Source organism: Arvicola amphibius, chromosome 6, assembly GCF_903992535.2.
Source record: "Arvicola amphibius chromosome 6, mArvAmp1.2, whole genome shotgun sequence".
NCBI classification, from domain to species: domain Eukaryota; kingdom Metazoa; phylum Chordata; class Mammalia; order Rodentia; family Cricetidae; genus Arvicola; species Arvicola amphibius.
This window is the reverse complement of record NC_052052.2, coordinates 116,036,784-116,062,708: the sequence shown is the minus strand read 5'-3', so window position 1 is coordinate 116,062,708 and position 25,925 is coordinate 116,036,784. Positions and strand designations below refer to the sequence as shown.

General features: G+C 43.0%; 1 protein-coding gene across 2 annotated transcripts in view; it reads left to right on the top strand.

The window, feature by feature from the left end:
* The first annotated feature begins 248 nt into the window (after window positions 1–248).
* The window catches only part of Edaradd (EDAR associated death domain), a 66,501-nt gene continuing 40,824 nt past the window's right edge, over window positions 249–25,925 (top strand). Inside the window, exon 1 of one of the 2 annotated variants that reach the window (XM_038335310.1) lies at window positions 249–955. Coding sequence is in view for 1 of the 2 variants with exons in the window: in XM_038335308.1 (XP_038191236.1) it covers window positions 25,016–25,046 (31 nt within the window). In the remaining variant the exon portion in view is untranslated. Of the gene's footprint in view, window positions 956–24,523; window positions 25,047–25,925 lie in introns of those variants that run through there. The other variant, XM_038335308.1, reaches the window with a different exon arrangement.

The following is a 25,925-nucleotide window of genomic DNA, read 5'->3' as shown; positions in this document are numbered from 1 at the left end:
AAGTTGCTTAATGCCTTCCTGATCAGAGTTCCCTGGTGGTTTGTGACTCCCGGTAAAAATGAGGCACCTACCACGTGGGGCAACAAGGAGTGTAATTCGGAGACCTCATTTGCATAGATGCCTCGCCCATTCTGCTCACCACACCCTTCAAGCTGAGCGGACCACTCCACTGCCCCGCCTATGGCTCCCCCACGACCAATGGCTGTAAACCACGTGGCCTCCAAAACATGGATAGCGTGTGACAGGAGTGCCCGCTCCTATGCCTTGGGTGGCCACCTCGCCCCCTTCTGGTCTTCCCCTCATCTTGTGTTGGACTCTCTAAATGTTGCGTCCTGGCTCAACAACCTAGGCTCAGGCTTTTCAAAACCAGGACTCTCCTTGTTCAGACATACAGGCTCTTAAGATCTCAAGTCGAAGTTCATTTCAGAAACTGGGTACCTTGGTGGCTGTGCAGGTGCAAATCTCAGTCCCACACCTGCCTGAGAGCTGCTTTGCTACCTGAACTCCTGGGAAGCTGCTGCAACGCGTGTGCGCCAGGGTAGAAGACGCCGGCCTCTTCCACAAGACTCCGTTTTGATGAATGCCACTTCTAAGAAAAGAAGCCCGGGAGGAAAGTGATTCAAGTCTAACTTGTGTTAATATTACTCCAATCCCTAGTGCTGCTGTTGCTAGCTTTCTTCTGCTTTGGGCTGGTGTCCAAACAACAGGACTCCAGCAGCTTCTCCCATGCCGTCTCACAGTTAAGTAAAGAGCTGGCAGGCTGCAAAGGGTTTGTACTAAGGGAGTTAGAAGTAACTTCCCTACTAACACAGTGCCCAGGAGCTCTGACAGCTACTCAGTGCCTCCAACTCTGTGCCTATGAAGCCAACTCCTGGCCATACACTGTCACAGAACCCATGTGTCTGAAAAACACTAGCAGATGGTACCGTTTATAAGAGACTGTCTTTACCCCAAGGTATGTTTTTAACACCTTTGTCAAAAGTTAGGAGACTGTACCTGTGCCTGTGTGAGTTTATTTCTGAGTCCTCTGTTCTATGTGTGGGTCTACATGATTGCTTTTGTGCTGGTAGTTGGTTTTGTTACTATGGCTCTGTGATATTTGAAATGGAGTATTATGACGCCCCCAGCGTTGCTCTTTCTGCGAAGGACTATTTGAGGTCTGTTTTGTTTCCATGTGAGTCTTAAGATCATTTTTCCGGTTCTGAGAACATCACTGGGATTTTGATGGGGGTCGAGTTGAAGCTGTATATTGATTTCAGCCCTATTGCCGTTTTCACAATATTCCTGGAGAAGAATGAAACTAGATCTCTTTCTCCCTTGGTTCCTGCACCAAAATCAATTCAAAATGTGTCGGGGACTAGCCTCAACAAAAATACCACTTGTAGGGGTAGGGGCGCGGGGACTAGAAATATAAGTAAAGAGTATGAAGATGGAGAAAATAAAACAGAAACCATAGAGTGGTTGTTTGGTTGGAAGCGTCACCCCAGTCGCTGACATCCTTATATCCAAGAGTCCAGAATGTTTGGGTCCAGGTGTCACCCCAGCCCCCTAGCACCCCTATATCCAAAGAGTCTGGGATGTTTGGTTGGAGGCTTCTCTCCAGCACCTGGCATCCATTCTAAAACATCTGAGTAGAACTTTCCATTCCAGCCCCCTCCCCTGGGAGTTGCCAAAGTCCAGACTCCACATCTGAAAAAGCCCCAAATGGTGACCCCTCCCCAGGGAGGGTCAAGACCACTCCCACAGGCTATTTAAACTGCCCCCCGCAGACCAAACATGTGGTCTTCCTGTACCCCCTTTCCCCTCTCCGTGGTTTCCCGGTCTTCCTTTGGGGGTGGGGGTTGAAGGGCCACCCGGGAGGGCTAGTATCCATTAAATCTGATCTTTTTCTAATTTGGTTTGATTTGGTCTGATTTGGATTAATTGCATTGACGAAGAGGTTTGTTGGGCTGTAAAAATCTTTACAATGGTACCCGAAGGGAGTGCCAGTGAATACTGAAATTGCCCATGTTTAATTTCCAATTGTTTAAAATATCCCCACCCCAAGAAGTAGGAGTAAGATTTTAAAAAAAACTGCATTAACATGATACAAGGAAATGAACAGGCTAGTCAAAGGTCGCAGGCTACATTCATAGTTAACCATTCTGCTGCTAGAACAAAACAAATCACGTTCAGACCCTAGACCAAAACATTCTGTAGAAAACCACTCCCTGGGTGAAATCCAATGTTACGTTCTTAAAGGAACTGGAACCTTAGTTAGATCCTTAGACTTTTGTTTGAGGTAGAAATATATCTCTTCTCTATTCCTGAAATACAAGAGCTGGCTATTAGCCACACCTGTTGTCAATAACCTTGAAGAGAGCAGAACTCTCTGATTTGAATCTAGTTGGGACCTTGGTTTGAGGTAGAAACAAACAATAACCTTGAAGGAATAGTGGTAAGTTCCAACTCTCTGACCTTTGGTCAAGGTGGAAATAGGCTCACATTTTTGGACCTCCACAAGAATGGTTCAAAGATGTTAAAATTAGACCTGAAACTACCACAAGGGAATATTGGCAAAACACTTCAAGATATAGGCACAGGTAAAGACTTCCTGAAAGGCACTTCAACCACACAGGAAAAAAACCCTAAGAGCTGACAAACAGGATTATGTGAAGCTGAAAAGCCTCTGTACAGCCAAGGAAGCTACCAACAAAGTAAACAGCCGACAGAGAGGAGAAAACAACAACTGAACTTCAAGTGAGGGATCAATGTACAGGATGTATGGAGCAACACAAATTAAATACCAACAAATCTCTCAATCAATAAATGGGCTTATGAACTGAACATACAGGTCTCAAAAGAAGAAATACAATTAGCTATTAAATACTTGAAATGGGTTCAGCATCCTTAGCCATCAGAGAAATGCAAATTAAGACCACTTTGAGATTCCATCCTGCCACACTCAGAGCAGCTGTCATTAAGAGGGGGGAAAAGGTAACACATGCTAGCAAAAATGTTGGGGAAGAGGAAGTTTATTTACTCTTGGTGGGACTGTAATCTTATGCAGCCACTATGGAAGGAAGGAAGTCAGTGTGAAGGTTCCTCAAAAATCTTGGTGTTGGGCTGAAGAGACGGCTCAGCGGTTAAGAGCATTGCCTGGTCTTCCAAAGGTCCTGAGTTCAATTCCCAGCAACCACATGGTGGCTCACACCCATCTGTAATGAGATCTGGTGCCCTCTTCTGGCCTGCAGGCATAGATGCAGACATAATACTGAGAATACTGTATACATAATAAATAAATAAATCTTTAAAAAAAAATCTTGGTGTCTTAGTTGGGCTTACTATAGCTGTGATGAAACACCGTGCTTTGTTGTTGGAGAGAAAGGGTTAATTTGACTTACATTCCCACAGTACTGTTCATCATCAAAGGAAGTCAGGACAGGAACTCAAACAGGGCAAGAATCTGGAGGCAGGAGCTGATGCGGAGGCCATGGAGGGGTGCTGCTTACTGGTTTGCTCCTCATGGCTTGTTCAGCCTGCTTTCTTTATAGAAGCCAGGACCACCAGCCCAGGAATGGCACCACTGACAATGGGCTGGGGGCTGGGCCCTCCCCCATCAATCACTAATTAAGAAAATGCCTTACAGGTTTTCCTACGGCCTAATCTTATTGAGGCATTTTCTAAATTGAGGTTTCTTCCTCTCAGATGATTTCAACTTTTAAGTTGATAAAACTATCCAGCACACTTGGTATATATCAGCACACCACAGAGATGCTTATACTTCCATGTTTATTGTGAGATTATTTATAATAGCTAGGAAGAGCAATCAACCTAGATGCCAAACGGCAGATGAGTAGACAAAGCAAATGTGGCACCTATATAAAAGGATTCCTATTCAGCCATTAGTAGTAAAAGTGAAAATATAACATTAGCAGGAAAAATGGATGGAAATGTGGAAATCACGTTAAATGAAATAAGTCAGCCTCAGAAAAACACGTTTTCTCTTATGTACATATCAAAATTTAAGTGTGTGTGTGTGTGTGTGTGTGTGTGTGTGTGTGTGTCTGTGTGTCTCTGTGGATCTGTGTGTGATGAAATTAGAAAGTGGATCACCAAGGGGAAGAAGAGGAAATCTAAGGGAAAAGAGAAGGTAATGGATTGCATGAAAGCAAAGGGAGATCCTCAGTGAGGCATATAGGAGAACCAGCAAGGCAGAGGTAAGGAGGAGGATGGGGGAAGGCAGTGTGTGTGGCAAGAACAAAGCACAAGGACACTTAGGTGAGAAAATGTCAAATTGAAACCCATTCATTTCTATGTTAATCTAAAACTAATTATAAGATGGGCAGAGGTGGCGCACGCCTTTAATCCCAGCACTCCGGAGGCAGAGGCAGGCGGATCTCAGTGAGTTTGAGGTCAGCCTGATCTATAAAGCGAGTTCCAGGACAGTCAGGTCTTTATACAGAGAAACCCTGTCTTGAAAAACCGAAGGGGGAAAAAAAAAACCCTAATTATACGTATACTTTTAAAGAGTAACTGGTACTCCCAGACCACAGGTCCAGTCTTTTGTTTGTTCCAGAGTTTTTCCACAGTAGCCTCGTGAAAACTAGGCTTTGACTCTTGGTTACCTAATGTTAAAGTTGAGTCTGAACTGAAGCAGTCTGAATTCACAGCCAGGCTACCCCCAGCTGTGCAGAAAGGAACATGTGACCTTGGGAACACTCCTGATCTCTTAGCTGACTGCACTGAGATGCACTATGTGTGATAAGAGCCATTCAAGTTCTGAGCTTATGGGACACTGAACGCTCATGATGGTGAGACCCTTGCTAACTGTATCAGTGACCTCTCTCCTTGCTGGGATGAAAGCAACTTAAGGAAGAGTTTGTTTGATTCACATTTTGAGGATACGGTCTGTTATGGTTGGAAAGACATAGTGGTTAGAAAGAGCATGAGGCGGTGAGCCACATTGCTTCCACAGTCAGGAAGCAGAGAGGAGCCAGAGAGTTTGCTCAGCTGTCAGGAGCATATTCTGTTCTCCCGGAGGATCTAAGTTCCAGATCCTAGCACATGCCCAAACACATACATATGTAGTCTTGTAGTAGGTGGCGCTTGTTAGTTCCTAGTAATGGAGATGGGTTAATTTATGAGTTAGCCAGAAATACGCTTAAGTTATTGGCCAAACAGTATTTTTAAAAAAAAGTATGGTTTCAGAATGGTAACTTCCTGGGCCCTGCTGCCAGCACAAACTCCGGCTCTTTCGGGAGGCTGAGTACTTGAATGGGGTTTGTGGGCAGCCTGCTGCAAGTTACTTGGTGGCAGCATGGGCCAACTAGTTATCAGAGTTGAGGTGGTGAGTGTGGCTCTCACCAGGCAATCTCAGAGGCAGTGAACGGACTTTTGCCATGTTGGACTGGGCGGAGCAAGCAGACAGGGCTGTATTTGCCCTAGCAATGCTGCTGCTTAGGTTTTTAAGAAGTGCTTAGCATTCTAAGAAGCCATCCTGGTTAGAAAAGGATTACAGATACACAATAAGATTCAGACATAAAAGACCTCTAAATGGGTCACAGTGTGTTTTAAAAAATGTACATAGGCTTGGGAGAGAGAAGAAAAAAGTAAAGAGACAGTAAATATAATAAAGACAGTCATAGATTAAAGGAGTAGAGATGATACAATAAATATTAAACTTGTAGAAAAAGTATTAGAGTAAGAAAAATAAGCCACATAAAGATAGAATATACACAGAGAGTCTGAATTATGTATATTATTGTATTGTTTTGAATTTTTTGACTGTGAAGGAGCTCAGTACAGAAAGACATTTCATTGTACGGGCTGCTAAGCTAAAACAACATATATATTCTAAAGATATCATGACTTAAGAATTTGGGTCTAAGAATTTGTTGCTTTGGAAAAGAGATTCTTTTTTTATTTCCATAGAGGATGAGAACCTGTGGATTCCTTCCAGACCAATGTGGTTTGATGGACCAAGACCATCTGAAAAGTCTCCGTGAATACCCCCAAAAATTACTTTGTCCAACAAAAACCAGGAAGCAGTTTGGAGAGAACTATGCCCAAATTCCCAAATATTGTTTATAAATGTTTGTTTATATTTAAGGGGGGATATGATATAGAAATGAATACTTTGCATTGGTATGGATCTTGGTTTATTGATACAAATTTAAGGTCAATTTTGTTATATATTTCTACTCTTAATTAAGTTACTATGTTTGTGTAACTCATTTAAAAATGTAATGTATAATTAAGGAATATAGGTTAATAGATAATCATCTATAATAGTCAAGCTTGTAGTCATGTTAGTTAGGTGATGGAGGAGAGTTATCTGTCTATGTTTCTTTCATTGGTTAATTAATAAAGAAAACTGCCTTGGCCCTTTAAGAGACAGAAAATTAGGTAGGTGGAGTAGACAGAACAGAATTGTGGGAACAAGGAAGTAGAGTTGGGGAGACGCTTCAGGCAGTCGCCATAGTGAGTCTCCATGCTTCTCCTCTCCGAGATGGACACAGGTTAAGATCTCTCCTGGTAAGCCACACCTCGTGGTGCTACCCAGATTACTAAATATGGGTTAAAGGAAGATGTGAGAATTAACCAATAAGAGGCTGAAACTATGGGCCAGTCAGTGTTTTAAAAGAATACAGTTTCCGTGTAATTATTTCAGGTGTAAAGCTAGCCGGTGGCCGGGTGGCTGGACACAGCCCCGCCGTTCTTTCTACAGTTAGGTTTTCTAGATATATAGAGATATAGTTCAGTTAGATAGATATTCTTCAAATCTTTCAAAGACTATAGAACATGACATTTAAAATGTTTTAAGAACTTAGGACTTTTCATGACAGTGAGACACATCTGCTCCTGGCAGCAACAATTACTTCAAGAGGAAGATGGGTATCAAAGAGACTCCTTATGGAGTTCACAAGTCAATTGAGCAATAAACTTCTCTTGCCTGGACTGCCTAATGCTATGTTGTATGAACTGGATATGCAGGACCCACAGAAAAATAACTGCTGAACTTGCCTAAAGGTGAGACAATCTTTGAGGGATCCTGCTTCATGAAGAAGTCTGCCAGACATTCTGCAGGACACAGAAGAAAGTGACTAACAAACTGCTAATATAAGTGGAACTGTCTTTGAAATTTCCTGCTTCATGGATACTATGGGCCTGTAGGCTGAAGATGGATGCTTCAATTATACAGAAGCACTTTGGGTGACTGTTCAGGCAACAATATGTCTCTGTCAATTCTAGAATTTTAGAAGTTGCTTACAATGCTCTTCCTGTTTACTTAGATAATATTATATCCTTCTGGAGTCTTTGATAGAGTTGAAGAATAGTTATAGTTTTTCTTAGTTATTTTTAAAGATAAAGTAAATATAAATATTGTAACTATAATTCTTACCTGATACCTATATTATTATATTATATATATTATATTATTATATGCAATTTTACTATGTTAAAGTTAAAACCTTCCTTTTTTTAAACAGAAAATGGGAGGTGATGTGGGATTCCCTTCTGTATGCTGTGAATATAATTGGTTGATGAATAAAGAGTAGAGTTAGGTGGGGAAAACTAAACTGAATGCTGGGAAAAAGAAGGCAGAATCAGGAGAAGCCATGTAGCCCTGCCAGAGACAGACACCGGAACTTTACCTGGTAAACCACAACCTCGTGGCGATACACTGATTAATAGAAATGGGTTAAATTAAGATGTAAGAGAGATAACCAATTAGAAGTTAGAGCTAATAGACCAAGCAGTGATTTAAATAATATAGTTTCTGTGGGATTATTTTGGGAGTCTTGGCGGCTGGGAAATGAACAAATGGCTTTCTACAACATAGTCTCATATATATGAGGGTCTCAGATCCTAGCATATATGTATGTGTATGTGTCTCAGATACCCTAGCATATATATGTGTGTGTATCTCAGATCCTAGTATATACACATGTGTAGGTATGTATGTCTATGAGAGAGAGAGAGAGAGAGAGAGAGAGAGAGAGAGAGAGAGAGAGAGAGAGAGAGAGAGAGAGAGAGGAGCAGGAAAAGAATGCTGGTTCTTGGCTCACTTCCTCCTTTTTGTTCAGCCTAGGACCTCAGCGCAGCTCATTGCATGGTGTCACTCACACTTAAGATGACTCTTCCCACCTCAATTCACTTAATCTAGAAGCTTCCTCACAGTCATGCTAAAAATCATCTTTCCATGGACCCAGAAAGTCCTTTCAAGTAGACAAACAAGATAGCCCATTGCTCTGACACAAGGAAATGGATGAAAATCTAGGACGAAGGTTAGTGCTTTGGATGGACACTATTCCTGGGAAAGTCACTCAACTTTGCTCCATCTGAGTTCTTGTTAAAAGACAATGCATCCTTTTATCTCTCAGCTTTTCGACTGCTTCCTCTAGCAGCTCAGATAATCAGCTTCGAGTGTTGCTTAGGAAAGGGGGAGTCTCCTTACTCATTCCAGAGCTACAGACATTTTTTCTTCAACACTCCGGGTTGCCAGGCTTAGAGCATCTAAGATACTAAGTTTTGCCTTTGTAATCCTGTTTTATGAGGCTGGTTTTTTTCCCCCTTTGAAGACTAACTCCAAGTCATTTAGATGCTTAAGAGCCTAGACATGGCACATTTTATTCTGTTAATGTGTTCTACTCAAATGCTAAGTAGGTATTGCTGTGCCTTCCTAGGATGCAAACGCTGGCTTATGTGCAAACAGCTCACATTAAAGTGCCAGGCAAGCCTAGGAATTTTTTCTCTTGACTTAAAATAACTTTTTAGCATGCAAAGGAATAACTTTCTTCATGACATCTCCAAAGATATGATTCACTGTAACTTGTCCTTATTCTCTTCCATGACCTCCTCCCACCCAAGATGGCCCCTTTCCTCCCACTAAAGACTCTCATTCTGCTTTCATTTTATAGATGTATGTGTCTCCATGGTGATTCTAAAGTCCATCAAGTTGTTAGTGTATCTATATGAGTGTGTGTATACATTTATGTAATCTAGATTAAATGAGAGAAAATATGTGATATTTTGTACCCCTCACTATTCTTTCTATTTAAACTTTCCCATTAGTCCTGTTCTTCCTCCCTCTTCCATTTCCATGTCTGAGGATGGCTACTGTGTGCTTTTCTTTATTTATGTAGGTAGGTATGAGTGTTTTGCCTGAATGTTTACAATGTGCACTGAATTTATGACTGGTGCCTGTAGAAGCCAGGAAAATATGCTGGATTATCTGGATCTTGAATCATGGTTGGTCATAAGTTGCATGTGGATGCTAGGAATCAAAAACCCAGGTCATCTGTAAAAGCAGCAACTGCTCTTCACTGCTGAATGGTCTCTCCAGCCTCCTACCATATACTTTTCAATTTGTTATGGCATTGCAGGCTTTTGTTGCCATTGTGGGAACTGAAGGCAGGACCTTGTGACTGCTAGGTAAGTGCTCTATCTCTGAGCTGCATCTCAGCCTATGGTTATGGAATGTTTTATAACCCAGAATAAATTGCTATCATAGTGAATGTTCTATGAGTTCCTGAGAAGGATGTGTATTCTGCTGTTAGATAAAGAAGCCAAGACATGTTAATAATATCAAGTTGATTGGTGATGTTTTTCTTCTTCCAGTTTCACAATATAGTGCTTTCAGGATAGAAAGATTGCTTTGAAGTTACTTCACTCTTTCAAAAATGCTTCTCCCGGGCCAGTGAGATGGCTCAGTGGGTTAAGGCACTTGCTGCCAAGTCTGGTGACCTGAGTTCAATCCCTAGAACCCACTTAATTGGAAGGAGAGAATTGACTCCAGGGGGCTGCTCTCTGACCGCCGCATGTGCACAGAAGTATGCCCTTGCCCACACACATGAACAGGCACACACACAAAATAAATGCCCAGGAGTGTGCGTACTTGTGTGTGGGGGTGCATGTAGAGGTCAGGGTTGGCATCAGGTGTCTTTCTTTGTCATTCTGCACATTATTTTTTGAGACTATCTTTTACTGAACTTTTTCCTGGAACTTACTGATTCAGAGAGATTAATTGCCCATCAAGTCCACTGGATCTGCATGTCTCTGCCTTCAGGGTTACAGATAGGGCTCCTATGCGCCCCAGATGTTTTCCTGGGTGCTGAGGATTCAAAATCAGGTCCTCATGAGCAACTCTTCATCTCCCAAATGCTTACTTTTTGACTGGACATTTTAACAGTGCTGTGATGGCATTTGCTATCTCACCTGCTCATGCATGTTTCACCTGTCCACTAGAGGGCGCTGAAGTAATCAACTTTTGATTCTGTTTTTGCAACACACTTTGATGCGCAAATGTTCCACACATAAAATTAAAGAGTATGGGTTTGGTGGATATTTTTCTTTCTTAAAATTAGCTGCTTTTACATCTTGTAATGTACCTTTGTGTGGGTATGTGCAGGGGCCATGTGTGTATGTGCATGTATAGGTCAAAGGGCACTCTCAGATATTATTGTTCCTCAGGTACTATTTACCTTGTTTGAGACAAGTTCTCTAATTGGTATGGGACTTGCTAAATAGGCTTAATCTAGCTGACCAATGAAAATAACGGTCCGTCTGACTCCATTCTACCAGCCCTAAGATTACAAGGGCTTGACAATGCCCAGATTTCTTGCATAGATTCTGGGGATCAAACTCAGGTTCTTGCAATTTCAAGGCAAGCACTTTCCAATGGCACCATTTCACCAGCCCTGTAATTCCCCTTTTTGGCTCTGATAACTTGCCTTGATCTAAAGTATGCCTTGTTAGAACTTAATGTAGTTATTTTGACCTTCTTTTGATTAGTGCTAGCACAGTTTATAAATCTCCCACCCTATGTCTTTGCATTTAAAGTGGAGTTCTCATAGACAAGACATACTTGAATCTTGCTTTTTTTTTTTTTGGTTTTTCGAGATATTTTTATCTTTTATTTTGTGTTCATCTGTGCATGTATGTGTATCCATATGGACCCACACATGAAGACCAGAAAACAATCATTGGGAATAGAGCTGTTTCCTTCCAGTGTCTGGATTGTTGGGATCAAAGTCACATTATCAAGCTTGTTGGCAAGCACCTTGACCATCTTTAGTTCCTTGTATCTTGCTTTGTGATCCTTTCTAATACTCTGTCTTTTTAAATAAAGATATTTTGAGTTTTGTCTTTGTTGGCTCTTTGCTTTTGTTGTTGTTTTGAGACAGAGTCTCACTGTGTAGCTCTAGTTGTCTTGGGACTTCCTATGTTGGCCAGGCTGCCCTTGAACTCACAGAGATTTCTGCCTCTGCCTCTGGAGTGCTGGGATTAAAGGTGTGAACCACCACAGCCAGCTGACCTTTGTTATTTTTATGAGAGTTCTTTTTAGCATAACTACAGATTATAATTAACATATCTAGACCATTAATGTTTAAAGTGATCATTGGTACTGAAAGACCTGGATAAATCCAGACCCCCCCCCCAGCAGGAAAAAATAGAGCCAAAAATCTAAGCAGGGAGAGAAGAATCAGAAATCTAGGATTAGCCGGTTCAGTTTCGGGAACTAGCTGAAGTTAGATTGTAATCTTGAGTATAATCTTGAGAAACATGGAGTTGGCCCCTTGATCATCACTAGTATTTTCAGAATTTTCTGTGACACCCTCCCTTCCCTACTCCTTTCAGATCACTGGGCTGTGGTTTCTTCCTGGTCACTCGGGGCCGAACTCCTCCCCTGCGTGGGTTATGAGTCTCGGCCCCAGTGCACTGGTACCTGTCAAATAAACCTCGTGTGATTGCAGCAAGGACGGTCTCTCGTGAGTTGGGGTTCGTGTTATCCCGAGACTTGAGTGAGAGTCTCCCCACACTGGGGGTCTTTCAGTACAATTGGATTCCTGTTTTCTGTATCTGTTTCTGTTTAATACTTTTGATCTGGTTTTTTTTTTTTTTTTTTTTTTTTTGGTCTTCCACCATTTTTCTACTTGTAGTTTAAACTGAGTCATACGATTCCAACATATCAGCTGCATTAAAAAATATTTTGAGTGTTTATCTTAGAGGTTGAAATATACATTCCCAACGAATACAAGCACATTTTCCAATAGTATACAACACTACCCAGGTAACACAGCACCAATGAGAAGAGAAAAGTCCCCATTCCTCCCTCCTGCTCCTTTGCATTTTGAGGTTAAATTCACCAGGTTTAGAATTCTAGGAGGGGTTTATTGTCTGGCCATGCTCTCAGGTTTTCACTCCATGCTTCTCTTGATTGTACAGTTTCTGAGGAGAAGCTGACACTCATTCTCTTTATTTTATTATTATGTGTCTGTGTCTGTGTGTATCTACACATGTGTACAGTGCTCACGGAGGCCAGAAGAGGGTATCAGATCCCCTGGCACTGGAATTACAGGTGGTGATGAGTTGCCCAATGTGGATGCTGAGGACTGAACTTAGGTCTTCTTCAAGAGCAGCAAGGGTTCTTAACTGCTAAGCCACCAATCCAGCCCAACTTTACTATTATTTTACAATATTTTGGAATTTTCTTTCCTTGTTATGAAAATTATTGTGAATTTACATTCCCATATGACTCTAATTTTCAATCAGTTTTAAGTTCCAAGAAAACATTGTTGGTTTAATTGGTTTTCACTGAATTTATAGTTTAATTAGGGAATTGTGAATATATTGATAACATTAAACTTTCTTATCTATTAACCTGGCATGGCAATTTTGTAAGATTTGTTTTGTTTGAGACAGGGTTTGCTATTTAGTCTTGGCCTACCTGGTACTCACTATGTATCGCATGTTGCCTTCCAAGCCGAAGTGATCCTTCTGCCTTAGCCTCTGAAGAACTGAGATTATAGGTGTTTGGTATTTTCCTGCTTCTATCTTGTCAGATATTTAAGGAATGTTTTTATAAGGCTTCCTAGTTTTGTAGTAATTTTCTTATATAGTTTTATTGAATGTGTTCCTGGTTACTTTATGGTTTCATTTGGCCATAGAATATCGTATTGCCCAACATAGCTATTTACTAGTTCTAGCAGCTTATCAGCTGACTCCTTAGATCTAAGCCTACTTTCTCAGCAGTGTATAAATTTCAAACAACCATTTGTTAAAGATGTTGCAGACTCCTATCACCAATCTAAGCCTGCAGTCTACATCCTGGGGTACAAGGTACAGGAAACCACATATGTTGATCATGGTCACCAATAACACTAGTGTTGTAGGAGGCTGCTAGTTCATTTCCCGACTGCCTAGACTTCCGAAATAAACACACAGAAACTGTACTAATTAAGTCACTGCTTGGTCTATTAGCTCTAACTTCTTATTGGCTAGATTTTACATCTTAATTTAACCCATTTACATTATTTTATATTTTACCATGATGTTCATGGCCTACTGGCAAGGTTCTGGCGTGTTTGTCTCTGGCAGCAGCTCCATGCTTCTCCCTGACTCCACTTCCTTTCTCTCAGCATTCAGTTTAGTTTTTCCCACCTAGCTCTACTCTACCCTATCACAGGCCTAAGACAGTTTCTTTATTAACCAGTGGTATTCACAGCATACAGAGCAGAATCCCACATCACCTCCCATTTTCTGTTTAAATAAGGAAGGTTTTAACTTTAACATAGAAAAATTACATACAACAAAACAGGTATCAAGCAAGAATTAGGTATAATATTTATATCTACTTTATTTTTATCATATCTAAGGAAAACTATAACTATTTATTTATTCTTCAACTCCATTGAAGACTCCAGAGGGATATAATGTTACCTAAGTAAGCAGAAAGTGCATTGTAAGCAACTTCTAAAACTCTAGAATTGATAGAGACATCTCACTGCCTGGACAGTTACCAAAAGTTCTTCTGTATCTTTGGAACATCCATCTTCAGCCTATAAGTCCATAATATCCCAGACTTTTCCACGAAGCAGGAAATTTCAAAGACATTTCTACCTGTATTAGTAGTTTGTCAGTCACTTTCTTCTGTGTCCTGCAGAATGTCTGTCAGACTCTTTCATGAATCAGGAACCCTCAAGGATCGTCTCACCTTTAGGCAAGTTCAGCAGTCATTTCTCTGTGGGTCCTGCATGTCCAGTTCATATAGCACAGCATCAAGCAGTCCAGGCAAGAGCAGTTTCTTACCCAAATGGCTAGCAAACTCCATGAGGAGCCTCTTCGGTGCCCATCTTCCTCTTAAAGTAATTGTTGCAGCTAGGAGCAGATATGTCTCACCTTTATGAAAAGTCCTAATTTCTTAAAACATTTTAAATGCCATATTCTGTAGTCTTTGAAAGGTTAGAAGAATGTCTATCCATCTAAAATACATATCTGTCCATTAGAAAACCTAACTAACATGACTATAAGCTTGACTATTATAAATGATTATCTATGAACCTACATTTCTTAATTATACATTACATTTTTAAATGAGTTACACAAACACAATACCTTAATACAGTATAACAAAATTGACCTTAAATTTGTATCAATAAACCAAGATCCATACCAATGCAAATCTCTATCGCATATTCCCCCTTTAAATGTAAACAAACATTTATAAACAATCATTTAGGGAATTTGGGCATAGTTCTCTCCAAACTGCTTCCTGTTTATTTGTTGGGCAAAGTAATTTTTGGGGGTGTTCATGGTGACCTTTAGGGGGTCTTGCTCTAACAAACCACATTAGTCTGGAAGGAATCCACAGGTTCTCATCCTCTATGGAAACAAAAGAAGAACCTCTTTTCCAAAGTAACATATCCTTAGACTCAAATTTTAAAGTCAAGATACCTTTACCTTGGTTTAGCTTAGCAGCCTGTACAATGAAATGTATCTCTGTACTTAGCTCCTTCACAGTCAAAAAATTCAAAGAAAATACAATAATATACATAATTCAGATTCTCCGTGTATATTCCATCTTTATGTGGCTTGTTTGCTTTTACTCTATTACTTCTTAACATTTATTACCTTTACTCCTTTAATCTATGACTACCTGTACTTTGTCTCTTTAAAGACTTTGTTTTATTTTTTAAAACCATTTACTTCCTTTTATAACTGTCTATACTTTTTTCCCTTCTCTCTCCCAAGCCTATGTACATTTATCCAACACTGTGATCCATTTAGAGGTCTTTTTCATCTGAGTTTAATTTCTAGTACCCATATCAGGAGCTCATAACCACCTGTAATTACAGCTCCAGGGGATCCACCATTCTCTCTGGGCTCTGCATGCATGTGGTTTATATGCATACACACACATTCACACAAACGCACATACGCACACAAAAATTAAATGATAAAATAAAACTTTAAAAAAACAGAAAGATCTAAAAAGAGGGGATAACAGAAGGTAATGGAGAGAATGAAGGAGTCAGATATTACATATTTTATCTTATATGTGGCATACATACAACATACATGGCATGAACACAGAAGAAATAGTATGGGGGAAGAATGGGACTTGGGAGTGTGACCAGAAAGGATAATGGGGAGCACAATGACAGACATTTATGAAAATGTCATACTGGAACCAATGATTTTTGTATGCTAAGAAAAATAAGCCAGGCGGTAGCAACATATGCTTTTAATCTCAGCATTTAAGGCAGAGGCAAGTAGATCTCTGAGTTGGAAGTCAGTCTCATCTTCAGGATGAGTTCTGGGACAGCCAGGTTTACACAGGGAAACCCTATCTTGGACAAACAAGTAAAAAGAAAACAAAAAGTCACTAAAAAAACAAAAATGAGAAAATTATTTATGCTAAAATGATAGTGTGCTTCTCCCAGTCAGAAATTAAACCAGGAAAGCAGATAAGTTTAAAGTTTTTACCCCTTGGTCAACATTTTGGAATATAGATTTTCCAGATTACTTTATGGATATGTGCACACTGGTATATAGCTATGACTGCTTTCAGACACATCAGGACACCGAGAGTTTTCAGATGAGTTCCTACCACACACCAGCACCTTTTCTCAGAACCTCTGTATCAGAACTCCTTGAAGAAGCAGCCTCAGAGAGGGCAGGCTGATCGTGGTTCCTGGCTTCACCAGGTACGCTCCATCAGGCCAGGGAAGGCATAGCCGCTGGGGTGGCTCTATCCACGAGAACAGGGGCTTCTGTCATGACTTGGTCACAACCATGCAGGTTAGGAGGCCGAGAACTGCACTGGAAATGGGCAGGATTGTAAACCTCAGAGACCAGCTGCATCCATCTGCCAGCCAGACACCACGTCCCAAAGGTTCCACGGCCTCCCCAAATAGTGCCACAGATTAGGGACCCAGTGATCAAAACATGGGCCTGTGAGGGACATCCCACATTCAAATCCTAACAGCCCCATCTAGGTAAGATACAAATTTGCTTTAAGAAACTGTGGTGTTGCCGGGCGGTGGTGGTGCACGCCTTTAATCCCAGCACTCGGGAGGCAGAGGCAGGCGGATCTCTGAGTTCGAGGCCAGCCTGGTCTACAAGAGCTAGCTCCAGGACAGGCTCTAGAAACTACAGGGAAACCCTGTCTCGAAAAACCAAAAAAAAAAAAAAAAAGAAAGAAACTGTGGTGTCCTGAAGCTCTGGAGATAGTATGGCTCAGTGGGTAGGAACATTGTTGACTAAGCATGAAGACCTGAAATACCAGTGCCCCTATTAAAAAAAAAAGGTCAGGTGTGGTGTGGCCACATATAGTTGTGTGCTGACCTGTACCCTCAGGACTGCATTGGGTGGAGACAGTGGGGCCACCGAAGCTTGCTGGTGACCTGCCTGGCTCTAGGGTCAGTGTGAGACTGTAAGGCAGAGCCTTGTGGCCTCTGCACGCACCCTGTGTGCACACACACTCACACACAGACACAGATACCACACACACACACACACGCACACACAATTTTTAAAAATTACAGTGTGCTGAAAGATTAGTTCCCCACCTACCTTCTCTTCTCTCTTCCCCCTACGCACAGCTGCCAAACTAATCTTTCCAAAACACCAATTTTCTTCTGCCACTCCAGTCCCAGCTCTCTGACTTCCTGTTGTCTAAAAACTAGGCCTGCATGCTTCTGCCTGGTGCTCAAGGCTCTCTAGAGCATAGATCCTCCCAAATGTTCCCCTCTTTTTCATTTTTTTCCACCACCAGCTACATGTCCTGGACTAATTATCCAAAAAGTTACTCCCAATTCCTCATAACTGTCTTCCATAGGCACGTTCTAAGAGGCAACGACAAAGTCAACTGCCACAGCCTAGAGTCAGTGGTTGGAGGTGACACTGTCCAGCAGAGTCCTACTTTCATTTCCGCTGCTGTGATAAAAAAAAATGCCCCAACCAAAACAAAACAAAATTCACAACTTAGGGGAGAAGGGGTTGATTTCAGCAGCTGGCAGAGGAAAAAGAACGCCCGCCTGCTTACATGCTGGTGCTCAGCTAGCTTTCTCCTTTCTTATAGTCCAGGACTACCTGCCGAGGAAATGGTGCTACCCACAGTGAGCAGGGACCTCTCACATCAACTAACTCTGCTAAGAAAAGCCCTTATGGGCATGCCACGGGCCAACCTCATCTAGCTAGCTCTTCCCAGGTGACTCAAGGCTGTGGCAAATTGGCAAGTAACAACTGGACTATCAATACCATGGGCTGAATGGGACAGAGACTCTTCAGAAGGAAACTGGGACACCGTGATGAAAAGCTAGGTGGCAAGGTGACAGAGGACTCTCTGCCTGCCTTGAAGTATTCCAGGTGAGACTGAGCAGATGAATGGCCCCCAAATGAGGAGACACTGCACCCTCTTGTTGGAGTGTTTCCCACTCTAACTGACTCCGGGAGGGTGTGCCAAGCCTGTCCTCTTGTATGGCACAGGGAAGCCTCTGTGTCCCTCCAGTCATATGCTGTCTTTTACAGTTCAAGATACATTTATTTAGATCAATTAGGAGGTGGCTGAATTTGTTATTTTTCTGCCACTGTGATAGAACACTATCACAAGACTGTTTATAGAAGGAAGAATTTGCTGGGCCCATAGCAGAGCCAAGGCTTTGTAGCAGGCACAGGAATCTGAGGGCTCGTGGATGGCATCAGACAGGAGAGAGAGAGCTAATTCCAACAGACAACAGTCATTAAACTCTTAAAGATCACCTCCATGACAGTCTCCCTCCAATGCACTCATACCTCCTAAGCCTCCCCAAATGGTGCCAATAACTGAGGACCAAGTATTCAAATGATGGAGAATATGGGGGGGGGGGCATCTCATTCAAACCACTACAGTGGCCAAGGCCTAGTTTCCTTGGCTTGTCAAAACACAAGGTAGCCTTTGAAGTAAGGAGAAAATGTAAATCTGTGAAGTTCTTTAAACCTTATGCCACAGAAATTTAACTATCTCTTCACAAAGTATAATATAAACAAAACCAATATATCCTATGTAGGGTAAAAGGGCCAAGGAAAGAACACTTATCTCGACCTGGTGACCAGGGCCAAAGAAAAAACACCCTGACCTTGACTTGACCCCAAGACCAAGGCCAAGGAAAAATCCTCTGACCTTGACTTGACCCCAACCCCAGGGCCAAGGAAAAGCACTCAGGCCCTGACTTGACCCCAGGCCCAAGACCAGGACTAAGAAATAGAATACCACCAATTCCTGAGCTTGCCTCAAAATCAGGCCACAAAAATCCCACCAATCCCAGGCCACCCCAGAAAACTCTACCCCCAAGGAATCTTATATAAACCTTGGCTTCTGCTCAGTTCCCTGCTGCTTCTCACTGAGCAGAGGCAGCCGCCCTCCTGATTTTCTCCCTCCAAACAAATCTCTTGTGTGAGGTTTGTTGTGCGGTGTGACTTTGTGGTATCCTGGGCTCCTGACTGCCAGGATACCTCTTCCTTCAGAGCTGGGACACTTCCACTGGGGAAACCTTCCCGGCTACAGCAGAGCTACAACATTTCTGTTGGGGAAGCCTTTCCCTTCGGGGCTGGAACACATCTTGTAATGAATTAGAGTTTAAAATGTAGATACTTATTTGACAGTGCTAAGAACTGAATCACAAGTCTTGCATATGGCAGGCAAGTGCTCTGCCACAGAGTACCATCTTGGTTCTTGGATTTTTTTGTTTTGTTTTATTTTGTTGTTGTTTTAATCTCTCTTCTCTTCTCTTCTCTTCTCTTCTCTTCTCTTCTCTTCTCTTCTCTTCTCTTCTCTTCTCGTCTCGTCTCGTCTCGTCTCGTCTTGTCTCTCTCTCTCTCTCTCTCTCTCTCTGTGTGTGTGTGTGTGTGTGTGTGTGAGTTCATGCATCCATGGAGACCAGATATATTGGGTCCTAGTGGAGCTGGAGCTACAGTCAACTGTGAGCTACCCAACATGGGTGCTAGGAACCAACCTTGGATTCTCTGAAAGAGCAATACATGTTATTAAACCATGAGCCATCTCTTTAGCCTCAGAGCTTGGCATTTTGCTTGGTGCACAGAATCATGAAATATTTAAGAAAATATTTGCAGGTCTGGTGGCATAGGACTGTCATCCTAGAACCCCAGCTCCCCTGAGGGCTGAAGCAGTAGAACAGCAAGTTCAGGACTGTTGCCTGGGCTGCAGTATTAGTTCAGGGCCAGCCTGGGAAACTCAGCAGGATCCTATCTCAAAATAAAAACTCAGATGAGGACTGGGGGTACAAGTTCAGTGTAAGGCCCTAGGCTCAGTCCCTCTCAAAATCATTAATAAATGCTATCATCTACCCCTCTGGTCCCTACCATGTAAAAACAAAATATACTGAAATGTTTATTGGAAAAGGACAAAAAAAAAAAAAAAGCTTAAGTCTGTTGTGAGCTTGTGTCTCCTAAAAATGGCAAAGAAGCTATACCCTTGATACCTCAACAATATGGCTGCCTAACCAAGACCTGAACAATGACAACACCAACAGATCTGCTAATATAGAAGGGAAATTTTCACAGGGTCCCACCCCTAGATAAAGAACTGACAGCAACTAAGAAATGCTGAGATTGGGAGAAATAGTTTTCCCAGGGATGAGTACACTAATTGGTTATCCATGAAATCACATACATTCAAGCAACACTGAAAGGACTCATCCGGTCATGCACATATATGTACATAATACATACATACGTACATACATACATAATACATGCATACATACATAACACACATATAATAATAATAAAATAATAATAATAATAATAATAATAATTGGAGGCATGAATTTGGAAGGAAGCAAAGGGGGAATGGGAAGGGGAGAGACTGTAGGGAGGAGAAGGAAGGGAAAATAATATATTTATATTTAATTTTTTTAAAATGAGGAGAACAAAAGCTGCTTGGAGTAGTCTAAATTGTAAGGAAAACATGCACTGCATGACGGTCACCTCCTTGAGTGACAGTCACTGGTTACTCCTCTGTCTTCCTTATTCTGCCTGCTGTTCTTCCCTTCTCTCGCTCTCCCTTCACCTCTCTCTGCCTCCGTCTTTCCTTTCTTTTTCACGCAATGCTGGCATCAAACCAACAGCCTACACTATGCTAAGCAAAAGTCCTCCCACTGAGTCACATCCACTGTCCCTACATATTTTCTTAGGTTTGTTATTTTGGTAAATGTTCACAGTTGTACAAACCACCTCAGAGTAGGTCTCTTGCTTGTGGTTTCATGCCCAAGAGTCAAAGCCCGCTGGTTTGACTCTGAGATGACCAAGTCAGAACAGGACAGATGGAGGTCAACTGAAAAGCTCCAAATCAACAGCATTGGGCATAATAGCCCATGCCTGTGATCTCAGAGGAGAAGGTGGGAGGACTGGAAACTTAAGGTCATCCTCAGCTACGTAGAGAATTCAAGGCCACCTGGGCTACATGAGACCCTTTCTCAATATATAAGCAAACAAACAACTCTGCCCCCCAAACATAACTGGGCAGTGGGGTGCACACCTTTAATCCCAGCACTTGGGAAGCAGACGCAGGCAGATATCTGTGAGTCTGAGGCCAGCTTGGTCTACGGAGCTAGTTCCAGGACAGCCAAGATTACACAAAGAAACCCTGTCTCGGAAAACCCAGGAGCTGGAGTGATGGTTCAGTGGCTAAGAGCGCTTGCTACGAAAACAAAAGGGCTTGAATTCAAACCTCCAGCCCTCCCGTAGAAGCTGGGTGTGGCGACACGTACCCGTGGAAGCAGGCAGATCCTGGAACTTGCTGGCCAGCCATCCTAAACTGAATGACGAGCTTCAGAGAGACACAATACTATCTTAGGAAAGGAAGGAAGGAGGGAGGGAAAGAGAGCAATAGAGGAAGAAACCTGACATCTTTCTCTGGCCTCTCATGTGTGAGCACTTAAGACACATGCAATGCCAACCCCCAAATAAATAAACCATACACACACAAAACCAAAAACAAAACAAAAAGCATTAAAGTAAGGGAAATATGATACTTAACAAAGGACTTCGAGACTGCTTTGGTTTGGGGCATTATAAGAAAATGTCAACAATGCCCAATTTTACAATTTTAGAGACCAACAAGATGGTTCAGTGATGGAGATGTTTCCTGCTGGGTCTGATGCCCTGAGTTCTATCACCAGGACCTACAAGGAGAAAAGAGAACTGACTGACTCCTGGAAACCATCCTCTGGCCTCCACATGTGCGCACACACACATACACACACACACACACACACACACACACACACACACACATGCAAGCTCTCACATACACAACAAACCAGCAAATGTAACAAACTATTATTTTAGGGGCTGCAGAGGTGGCTTAGCAGTGACGAGCACTTGTTACTCTTACAAAGGACTTGCGTTTGGTTCACAGGTATTCAGGCTGGGTGGTTCATAATCACCTACAACTCCAGTTCTGAAGAATCAGACACGTCTTTTGGCATTTGGGGGCACCTGCATTCACACACACTTACCCACACAGACAGTCTTAAGGACTGGGATTAGTGTGCAATGGATAAATAAATAATAAATTTAATTATAAAAATAAAGTCTTGAAAGATACTTTTGAAAGGGTCCTGTGATTCCTGCCCTACCACCACCACTACCAAGCATAACTGTCTCCAGGAGCAATAAAAGTAGACCCCGAGTCGTCTAATATGACAACAAATGGGTCGCATGGGAACTTCGGAGGATGAGAAAGATTGTTAATTACTATGTTGTATACTAAGACAATATATACTTCATTGATCATGAAACATGTCGGGAAGAGTAGAGGATGATGGTAGTGGTTGCAGTTCATAGGAAAGGAAGCTGAAGAGTCACACCAAAATATCAGATCCGTCTTTCTTTAAAACAAACAAACAAACAAACAAACAACAAAACCTCTGGACTGCAGAGATGGCTCAGTTAAGAGCACTGACTGCTCTCCCGGAAGACCAAGTTTGAGTCTCAGCACCCCATGGTCGTTCCCAACTGTGACAGGAGTACCAGGGGATCAGAGGCCCTCATTTGGCCTCTGAACACGCTACATACGTGTTGTACACAGACATACTTACAGGCAAAATACCCCTCACATAACAGTTTAAAATAATTTAAATTAACCTTAGTCTGATGTGGAAGCTCACTGTAATTCCAGGATTCTTTTTTTTTTTTTTCTTTTTTTTTTTTGGTTTTTCGAGACAGGGTTTCTCTGTGGCTTTGGAGCCTGTCCTGGAACTAGCTCTTGTAGACCAGGCTGGTCTCGAACTCACAGAGATCCGCCTGCCTCTGCCTCCCGAGTGCTGGGATTAAAGGCGTGCGCCACCACCGCCCGGCAATTCCAGGATTCTTGAGGCTGAAGAGTTTGGGAAGATTATCACGGGTTTGAGGCTAGTCTGATCTACAGAGTGAGACCTTTTCAAAAAAGAAAGAGGAGGAGGAAGAAAAAGGGGGAGCAGGAGGAGAAGAGAGAGGGAGCGAGAAGAAGACGAAGAGGAAGAGGAAGAGGAAGAAGAAGAAGAAGAAGAAGAAGAAGAAGAAGAAGAAGAAGAAGAAGAAGAAGCAATGAGCTAGGCTCAGCAGGTAAAGGAAGATGCTCGCTGCCCTGCCTCATGACCTGAGTTTGATCCCCATGACCCATATGGTAGAAGGAGAGAACTGACTTGGACAAGTTACCCTCTGACCTCTGCATTTGCTCCCATGCACACACTCACCCACGTGCACACGCAGAGAAAGGGAGAAGAAAACACACATTTCTAGAATTGTCTTCCATTCAATGAAGAAGGGTGGGTGACTTCAGAAGACTTATTTACAGTTTCATCTGGAAAAAAAAACTAACCACTTGATCTTGTGTTAACAAGACAGCCCAACTTGATATGTGGTTCCTGACAATCAAACCTCAGAAACAAATTCCATCTCTACATGAAGTACAGGAGCCACAAACCAAACCTCAAAATAGATTCCCTGAGAAAACACCCTTTCTAAAATAACTTCCTTCGTACGTGAGCTCTGACGAGGACTGTGAGCCTCCCTTCCACACAGTCCCACGTTGTAGCCTTATCTCTGAACTCTCTGAAGACCGGGTTTCCCCACCCCCTCACACACATACACACACACACACACACTTTTTTTCCCTTTTTAAGATAGTATCACGCTATAAAGTTCAGGTTGGTTTCAAACTCTTGTGTGCTGGGATTACAAGTGTACGTCATCAGGCAGGGCTTAAAATAAACTTTTAATTTAAAATTTTTATTTTTGCCAAACTAGGTTTTTAAACCCGGGGCCTACACAAGCCCGGCATGCACTCTACTACTGAACCACATCCCTGGCTGCTGTCTCCTTCAAACTCCTTTTTATCAGTCTATGATTACGCCCAAGGGCACATATCGATTATGCGATACCTTTAAGAGATTCCTATTAAGTTTAAGTTGTCTGTAGCCTTTGTTTTTTTTTTTTTTTTTTTTTTTTTTTTTTTTTTTTTTTTTTTTGATTTTTCGAGACAGGGTTTCCCTGTAGTTTCTAGAGCCTGTCCTGGACCTAGCTCTTGTAGACCAGGCTGGTCTCGAACTCACAGAGATCCGCTTGCCTCTGCCTCCCGAGTGCTGGGGTTAAAGGCGTGCGCCACCACCGCCCGGCTGTCTGTAGCCTTTGTATAAGGCAGATATAGTTAGTGAAAATATAGCCGCTTGAGCTGGAGAGGTGGCTTAGCATTAAAAGCGCATATTGCTCTTGCGGAGGACCCAAGTTCAGTTCCTGGAATGGCAGAACCACCCACAACTCCAGGGGACCCAACGCCCTCTTCTTGATTCTGTAGGCACTGCACTCACGTGTACACAACCACCCAGACGGTTTAAAAATAATGAAAATAACTTTTTTAAAATTTGAAATAAAATAAAATATAGCCATTTTAAACGATCACGTTCTGTGCTCACTTAGCATCAAATCTCACTTAAAGTAAAATTTAATTCGTTCAAAGGTCAATGGGTTCTGCATTTCTGACAGAACCCTACACTGTGCTTTTTTTTTTTTCCACCAGAGGAGAGAGCAAGAGACTTTGCCACTGACTTTTCTTCCCTCTCCTTTGTGTAGCGCTCACCCAGGAGGTCAGGCAGTAACTAATGCCAAAGAAACATCAAAATAGAAAGTGCTAGCGTGTGCGGTCATGCAGCCGTTCAGGCTGCCTGAAGATTAGGAAACTGTTCAAACATCAGATCGCCGGCAGGCGTCTCAGCCCGGGCCTGTGCAAGGAGCACGCTGGGAGCGCTTTGGTGTCCTAGCTGAGGGCGAGATTAGGAACCAGGAAAGCCACCCGCGCGTGCGGCAGCGGGTGCCAGGCTGGCTGAAAGACCCTTCAGCTGCGATCGCGTGTGCCCCCGTGGTGGGACGTGTGCACTAGGCCCGAGGTACGGGCAGGACACGTGCTCTGGGCCCCCAGGGTCCTCTCGTGCTCAACCGCAACCACGGAATCCTCTCCACAGTTCTGGAGAGACACTCGCGCCGGGCAGGGGCTTTGCTAATTGCAGGAAGTGAGCACGAGGAAGAAGTGGCAGAGATCAAGAAGAGGAGGGAAGGGAGGAGGAGCAGCAGCGGCAGGGCAGACTGCAGAGCAGTAGAGTCGCGCATTGCCACAGCAGGAGGTTGTATCTGGCGATCCTGCTGTTGTTCTCTGGGGTCCCAGAGGCTGCTCAGCCCGGCTCAGACACTCGTCTGTCCTCTCCCGGTCTTCATGGCTTCTCCGGATGACCCTCTGCGCTCAGGTAAAGTGGCACGGTGCAGCGCCCGCACTTGGAGCGTGACCACCAGCTGGGTTCTTGAGATTGAACCTCAGTCACCCCTGAGAGTGTTTCAGGACACCAGGGCCTGTGCCAGATGTGTGCCAGGCTGGATGGGGACAGTGGTGGTACACTGTTCTACCTTTCCCAATCCCACCTCCGTGCTTTCTCCCCTCTGTGAGCAGCAGCTGACCTGCTCGCCACCTACACACTGCAAGGTGTGCGTGGTCCCTCTCCCCACGTGGAGGCCCAGCCGAGCGCTTTTGTTCTGGGCCACGCGGGTGCCAGGTTGAAACAAGTCAGTCAACCTTTAGCAGAAAAGAACATAGGGTTCTGCATCCCCTCCCAGGCTCTCCCTTGCTCCCCACTTACTCTCCTTCTTGCTTCCCTTTCTTCCTCCCTGGCTCCACTTTGCAGAGACTGTTTTGCTTCTGATTAAGTCTTACCTGTCCCCAAGCCATTCTATAAACTATTATACTCTCCGCAGAGCCAGGAGGCAGAACCCACCTTCGCAGTCCCCACCTGTGGAGGCCCCTAGTCCCATTAGTACATAAAAGCGTTGTGCTTTTATACCTGAGGCCAGCATCTAGATTTTTCCGTCGCTTTTCCCTGCATATATGTAAGTAAAATTCTCTTTAAACTTCATCTTCCAGGAATTCCTCAGTCCTCCTGCAACCTAGCTAAAAGCTTCATAGGTGTTTTTGGGACTTGCAGGATGAATGCATGGTGTGTCTCTTGGAGTACACTGGGTCTCTCTGGTTTTGTTGAGGTTGGAAGCTCTGATGAGAGCCACCCAGAACCAGGTTGGTCTGGACTGCTGGGATAGATGTGACTGCTTGAGTTTCATATTTCATTTCTTGAGCT